General features: G+C 42.2%; 1 protein-coding gene across 4 annotated transcripts in view; it reads right to left on the minus strand.

The window, feature by feature from the left end:
- The window catches only part of arhgap42b (Rho GTPase activating protein 42b), an 89379-nt gene extending 86734 nt beyond the window's left edge, over window positions 1-2645 (minus strand). For 2 of the 4 annotated variants that reach the window (XM_032508188.1, XM_032508178.1), the window contains exon 1: window positions 2249-2645. In XM_032508188.1, the coding sequence (XP_032364079.1) occupies window positions 2249-2402 (154 nt within the window). In that variant the 5' untranslated portion in view covers window positions 2403-2645. The remainder of the gene's footprint in view (window positions 1-2248) is intronic. The other 2 variants (XM_032508194.1, XM_032508193.1) reach the window with 2 other exon arrangements.
- Between the last annotated feature and the right edge of the window lie 5070 nt (window positions 2646-7715).

Here is a 7715-nt window from a genome sequence, read left to right on the forward strand (position 1 = left end):
GGTAAGGCATGATGATCCAAATGCTAAGTGTTCCTTACTGTTTTTGTTGACATTGAATGTACCCAGACAGACCACAGACTGTAAAAACAGGTAGACACATGCGCACAACTGTGAGCCAGTGTGAACAAAATCTATTTAGCTGTGTAACTACTTAACTTTGTCTTCATTTGCCCCTCCATCTCTTCATCATGCTTTAGCAGAAAAATAGAAAGGGGATATTGTGCACATCTTGTCCCATTTTTGAAATGACTGATTCATCCAGGAGAGCTGATTACTCTAGCCCAAATAAATATAATTTCAAGGACGATAACTTTTTATTTTTTTTAAATAACTTTTATAACTTGCACAGTGGCGTTGCTTTGTTACAATTTAGCTCAGTTCTCACTACACCCACAGACCCACACAATGTAAAAAAAGGCTCACAGTATCCTAGCTTGCACTCCCAATTTAGATGTGCAGATAGTCACAAACACATACAGACTAATAATTAGGGCTGCACCATGAGGTAAATATGCAATATGCGTTAACGTTATTGATATTACTCGCGAAAAACAAATAGCTACTAAAGTGTATCAGGTTTGCATTTGTGCTGCTACAAAGAAATCATTTCCAACTTTATTCATCAATTGAACATTATCTTAAATACAAAAGGCAGCACTAAAAAAAGGAATATGTTTTCTACTCATATTTTCTTTCCTCTAACAAAACATCTCTTTTGTGTCTATCACGATATGTCACAGCCTTTCACAATGTGCCTATATTGCGCCTGTTAAAATTGTGATGACGATACAAAAAAACTATATATAGTGCAGAACTACTAATAATTCTGCATGGCAAAACTAATAAAATGTTGATATTTTATGTGTTTATGTTAAAACTTTCAGAAGTGCAGCTTCAACCTGTCATTATGCCCCCCGGTGGTATTTAGTCACTGCCTTGTCCACAAAAGCAGCAGAAAGCCAAAACACGTACAGTACATATCATGTGTAAGAATGCATTAATTGAATGCATGAAAAACCCGATGCTTTCTCAAAGTAAAGGGTGACAGGGCCTTGCTGGGGAGAACTGTGAACAAAAGGATTATTGCACTGAGTGATGTGTTAGTGCATGCACTACACAACACTGCTGTGGCTGTTTTCCATATTTATTAGGCCTATATTTCTAATCTTGCTCCATTTTACAGACACACTTCTGAGGTGAACAGACCCACCTCCCATCCCTCCAGACATCAGCAGAACAGGAAGTCCACTTGAATCCGAATAGTGAAACTGGAGATAGGGCTTGGAATTTGAGAGGACAATGACCCATGACAAAGTGCTTGCATCGTCATACAATGCGGTTTTCATTCACGCACGTCACTAAAGACCAGTGGTGGAAAGTACGTTTTTACCCAAGTACACATTTGCGGTATAGGCTACTTGTACTTTTCCTTTTCTCCCACGTTCTTCTACTCCAATAATTTATCTTATAGCTTTAGTTAGATTGTTGCACACAAAACACGTAGTTTGTAAAATCGGATGTTTTATTATGAACAAAACTAGCCAACAATATAAAGGCCTGCAAGTCCAGCTGAAATGATTAGACCATTAAAACACAGCTGGGAGGACTTTTACTTTTAATATTTTAAGTACATTTCCCTGATGATACTTACCAGAATTAACTTAAGTAATATTTTTAATGGAGGACTTTTACTTGTAACAGAGAATATTTAGTGTGGTTTTCCTACTTTTAGTAAACTAAAAGGTATCTGAGTCCATCTTCCACCTCTGTTGGAGAGTTTGCACTAACTTCTGACGGGTTTAAGGTTTGATGGTGAAGGCCCATTTATATCTCATTAATGGAAAGTCCACCTCTGCACTAATGATGTCCAGATGTCTGGCTGTGTCCTCCTGATGAGCTAATAGAGCAGAGTCAAACCACTCACACCACCAAGACAGTTTGGACTCTGATCCTGCTGTATGGATGCTGCCTCCCTGCAGTGGAGCCAGGGACAAAAAGGCAAAATAAAAAAAAAAAATCTCTTGGAATTACAGAGATTTCAGAATGATGAAGCATATGTGTGGGTTTGTACAGATTTAAACCCTGTCACCAGCAATAAAGCCAAAAGTCTTTCCCAATGGGAGACCACAGGGTTATTCAGCTCCACACTGCATCCTCTAATTCTCAGGTAGTCCCAGATAGAAGAGAGGATTATGGACCCCTAGAGGGGGGGGGGAGAAAAAGGAAAGGGCCGTGTACGGCTACTTACTTTTGAGCGCAGTGATAAGCATGTTCCCATCTTTGATGAGGTCTTTGATGAATTTATTGGTCCGCTCCAGCTCTATTTCATGGCATTTGATCCGCTCTCTGAAGTCCGGGCTGTCCAGGAACGAGTCGCTGAACTCCAGCGTGGGGAGTCCCATTGTGCCTCAACGACCAAGGTTGCCTTTGAAACTTAACTCGACTTTTTACTTTGCATCCCGCAGCTCCGACGTGATGCAGCGTCTCCAAGTTCCCCCCCCCCCCAAAAAAAAGTTTTCCTGCTCCGCTTAGCCCCTCACTTCCGCTTTGACTTTCTCCGGGTCTTTTCGGCTCCCTAGGATAAAAACAGCGTCCGTGTGACTCCTGCTGGTTAGTTTCGGAGAGACTGGAACCGTTTCTGGAGACCAGCAGTCCATCTTTGACTCAAACATTCAGCCACGAGATTTTAGAAATGAATTCTTTATTTGGAACGATAACACACACTAGACCCGTTTGGAACAGGGACATTAAGAATCCTTGGCCTGGTCCAACCCCAGTCTTCACTATGGACAAGTGCCCAGTCAAATAAGATTACTAAACAGTTTTTAATAGTCTGATGCAAAAATACTACTCCAGTTGACATCATAGGCAACTCTAATCTAAAAAAAAAAAAAAGTGAGCTTGACACGCTCCATATTCTTCTGCTCAAATTACATTCCACGTAAATAAAGATTCCTCCTAGTTATACATTATTATGTGTTGATTAGTATTCCTGAGTTAAAGCAGGGGGACTTTTCTGGGTTTCTAGCAGAATTTGACCCCCATCCTATGTCACAAAATCACTAAAAGAAGGTAAAATGCCCACATTAACCTATGTAGGCGTTTTAAAGGCCCATTAATAAATAGGCCTGTTTCCATGGGAGACATTTTGACTTGTCACACTAGGAAAAGCCTAGGTGTGAATAATATAATGAATACAAAAATAGCACAAAACCATGAGATACTATATGTAAACGTACTTATCTTCGTGACCCAGTAGTGGCCATGATGAGCTTGTTTAACCCTCCTGTTGTCCTCGGGTCAAATTTGACTTCTTTAAAAAATCTCTATATATGAAATATGAGTTTCTTTTTAACCAATATTCCACAAAAAATGGATTGGATTCCTTACAACGCTCTTTGCAAATACAATTGATCACTTTCATTCTATTTCAACTGTTAGTCAAATAATTCATAATGTCTGCTTTTTTAACTCAAATATTAGGTATGATTATATATAAATGAGGGTTAATGACCATGAATTCCAAAAAGTAAGGTGGTGTTAGTGAAAACTTAAAAAAAAGTCTGCTACATTATGCGCAAAGATGACGCAAGTGTCTCATAGTTTAATACCGACACAGTCGTCAATTTCCTGTCCAACACCGTCGTTTAATAGCAAATGTACCTTCATCCATTTATGTGCCCGTGGGCGTGCTGGTCTTACATTCTGGGCATGCTTGTCTTACAGGGAGGTGTGTTCAGGTGCATTCTGGGCGTGCTGGTCTTACAGGGAGATGTATTCAGGTGCATTGTGGGCGTGCTGGTCTTACAGGGAGATGTGTACAAGGTGCCACCTGCTCATCAGATAAACATTCATACACATTCACACTCCAATGCGCAGCACCGGGGGAAACTCGGGGTTCAGTGTCTTGCCCAAGGACACTTCGACAATGACTGCAGGCACGGGGATCGAACCACCAACCTTCCGATTGGCAGGCAACCTCTCTACCACTGAGCCACAGCCGCCCCCGTGTGTTCAGGTGCATTCTGGGCATGCTGGTTTTACAGGGAGGTGTGTTCAGGTGCATTCTGGGCGTGCTGGTCTTACAGGGAGGTGTGTTCAGGTGCATTCTGGGCGTGCTGGTCTTACAGGGAGGTGTGTTCAGGTGCATTCTGGGCATGCTGGTCTTACAGGGAGGTGTGTTCAGGTGCATTCTGGGCGTGCTAGTCTTACAAGGAGGTGTGTTCAGGTGCATTCTGGGCGGGCTAGTCTTACAGGGAGGTGTGTTCAGGTGCATTCTGGGCATGCTGGTCTTACAGGGAGGTGTGTTCAGGTGCATTCTGGGCATGCTCGTTTTACAGGCAGGTGTGTTCAGGTGCATTCTGGGCGTGCTGGTCTTACAGGGAGGTGTGTTCAGGTAAAATCTTTTTGCTATCTTGAGGCAGCAGAAGTCATTGCTCCATTGACCAACAAAAACCTGGTCTAAAGGCAATAACGCAGCATTTTCATTGTTATTTTAACAGAAAATTAAAAGAAGCGCCAAGACTCATGCACAGCATGCAGCACACATGCAAAAGATTAAAAACCAAAATATTACACTGTGAAATAGTATTGTGATATGATCTGCTCGCACGCTTTTCCTTCACGCGCGAGCAGATTGGTTTCTTCTCCTGAAAATCCCTCCTTCCTGCTTAGCACATCCACCATCAAAATAGCACTTGGCCAAGGTATGTGACGCCCAAAACACACCTATAAATTAATTAAGACACCAAGTACAGCCGCTTTAAATCATGTGCCGGGCGCACCGACCCTCGTAAAATTAGCAGAAGTGGATTAATGAGCCCACGCTATAAACACACCTGTGCTTGGATTGTTCCAGATCGGGCCCATTTTATTATATTTATTCAAAAAGACATCATTTTCTCATACTGTGTCTGAATACACCTGTATTCACCCTCTGACTGAAACACTCCATTTTAGAGCCTGTCTCTCTAAGCCCCCCCCCCCCCCCCTCCCAATAAAAAAGCCCAGTCTGCTCTGGTTGGTCAGCCTCAACCGTCATTGCAGCCGGGAATGACTGTATCAGCCCTGTAACAGCACTTTCTACCTACACACAGTATAGTTGTGACATCACAACCTTACAGAAGTCCTGATGGCTCATTTAAAGGCACAGTTTATGAATAATAATAAAAAGGACAGCTTTATAATAATAGGGGACCTTTGAAATTATTTACCCCTGACAAAAAAATGATATTCTAAATGGGACTGTGTGACAAATTTGTTTTTGATTTACATCCAAAACAGCTGAATTCTGTAATAGGCATTTTTCTCAAATTTGCAATATAGTCACTTTGTCATTACTCAGTGCTTCAATTAAAAGATTACACATTATTTTTGCTATATTACACTTTCATTTCTATCTTATTATGAGTCAACCAGATTTTTGGTTTAATGATGCCAGTGGGCTTGCTTATTTTAAGTAATGAACTGTGTGCGTGTGTAGAAATTATGGGTGACAATGCATCATACTGGAAACAGTGAGGGTTTCAGGAGAGGGATCGGAATTAATACCTTGGTGAATGCGTAATTAAACTAGAGCCTAATTGGAGTCAGTGGAATTTGTCACATTCTCTTCATGCAGCAGGGACGGATGGTGATAATGATATCACAGGCCAAATTAGTATTTTGGTAGGCATGAAGTGGAGGCTCTGTCACCAGTGGCACTAAATCTTTTGGATGACTTTCTACTTATGTTGCTATTGAGCATCAGGGGACTGAGGAGAGGCTTTATCTTTGAGCAAAATATAAAAAAAAAAACTCTGCTGAGAGGCCGACGTTGCAGCATCGGCTACAGCCAACACACACAAATGAAAATGCATTAATAATTTAATGCCGCGCTATCAACAGCAGACCACAAGCTCTGGGAGTGGGGATGGGCTCGTGCTCAGTGTCATTTGGAAGGTACACCTTGTACCCTTCTTCCTCCATAACTAACTAGCAACCTTTCCTAATAAGATACCTGCTTTAATTTTAGGTAGCAAAGAGATAAATCATCGGAGACAGATAACCTTCCTGGGCAGCGTCATGTGGCTGCAGCTCAGTTGTTTTCATATTCCAGTAACGGCCAGTTGGCCTATGGTCAAACGGCATTTTCAATGTACTGTACTAATAATGAACTATATGAAAGTCATGCTAGGCTGCTTTATCTGATAGGTTACAAATCACGTAAGCAGTATAGCAGGAATATTTTGTCAGAGCTTTGACGAGCATGTCCTGCTGCACCCAAGGGACCACAATGACATTATGAATCTGCCAAAACAAGTGGGCTTAAAAGGTTGCTTGCTTTCTTTCCTCTGACTGAAAGAGACAGGTCTGCAGTTTTAAAATGTTGATGTCTAACTCAAATTATGTTGCATAAATGGGACATTTCCGGTCTCCCAGAATTCGGTGAAATGATCACAGTGTTACCAGTGCATTCTGTGGTGGCCACCACGGAAAACAATGCCAAGGTAAAGTCAATGAGAAGATGACGTAGCATTAGGAGCGACTATGGTAGAGAGTAGTGTGGAAGCCCGAAGATCTGAATAATCAGAATCAGAATCAGAATCAGAAATACTTATTGATCCCCGAAGGGAAACTCTGTGTTGTAGTTGCACAATATTATAAATAGTGTAGAAATACAAGAAATAAAGAAATATAAGGAATTGGATACGTACGGTATTTACATAAAGGAATGTTATTATACATTATTTACATAATTCACATAATTAAGGATTTGGAATGGTGAAAAGTTAAATAATAATAATAATAATAATAATTGTGGTATTTGAGATTGCAACACATGTCAGGCCAGTGTTATTGCACAAAACAGATAATACAGATAATATTGTCCAGTTTCAACCTCTCTAAGTGTGTGTGTGTGTGTGTGTGTGTGTGTGTGTGTGTGTGTGTGTGTGTGTGTGTGTGTGTGTGTGTGTGTGTGTGTGTGTGTGTGGTGTGTGTTGTGTCAGACACTTAGAGGGAGGAGTTAAAAAGTTTGATGGCCACAGGCAGGAATGACTTCCTGTGGCGCTCTGTAGTGCATTTTGGGAGAATGAGTCTGTCACTGAAAGTGCTCCTGTGATTGAGCAACAAGCCATGGAGTGGGTGCGAGACATTGTCCAAGATGGCATGTAGTTTGGACAGCATCCTCCTATCTGACACCCCCGACAGAGAGTCCAGATCCACCCCCACGACGTCACTGGCCTTGCGAATCATTTGTTGAGTCTGTTGGCGTCCGCTACCCTCAGCCTGCTGCCCCAGCATGCAACAGCAAAGAGGATAGCACTGGCCACCACAGACTCATAAAACATCTTCAGCATTGTCCTGCAGATGTTGAAGGACCTCAGCCTCCTCAGAAAATAGAGACGGCTTTGGCCCTTCCTGTAGAGGGCTTGAGTGTTCTTGGCCCAGTCCAGTTTATTGTCCAAGTGCACTCCCAGGTATTTGTAGTCCTCCACGATGTCCACACTGACCCCCTGGATGGAAACAGGGCTCACTGCTGCCTTGGCTCTCCTTAGATCCACCACCAGCTCCTTGGTCTTTGTCACATTGAGCTGTAGATGGTTCTGCTCACTCCATGTGACAAAGTCCCCCACCACAGCTCTGTACTCAGCCTCGTCCCCCTCGCTGATACATCCAACCACAGCAGAGTCATCAGAAAACTTCGGGAAGATGGCAGGACTCTGTGTGGTAGT

The sequence above is a fragment of the Etheostoma spectabile genome, chromosome 3 (genome assembly GCF_008692095.1).
Source record: "Etheostoma spectabile isolate EspeVRDwgs_2016 chromosome 3, UIUC_Espe_1.0, whole genome shotgun sequence".
In the NCBI taxonomy this organism is placed as follows: domain Eukaryota; kingdom Metazoa; phylum Chordata; class Actinopteri; order Perciformes; family Percidae; genus Etheostoma; species Etheostoma spectabile.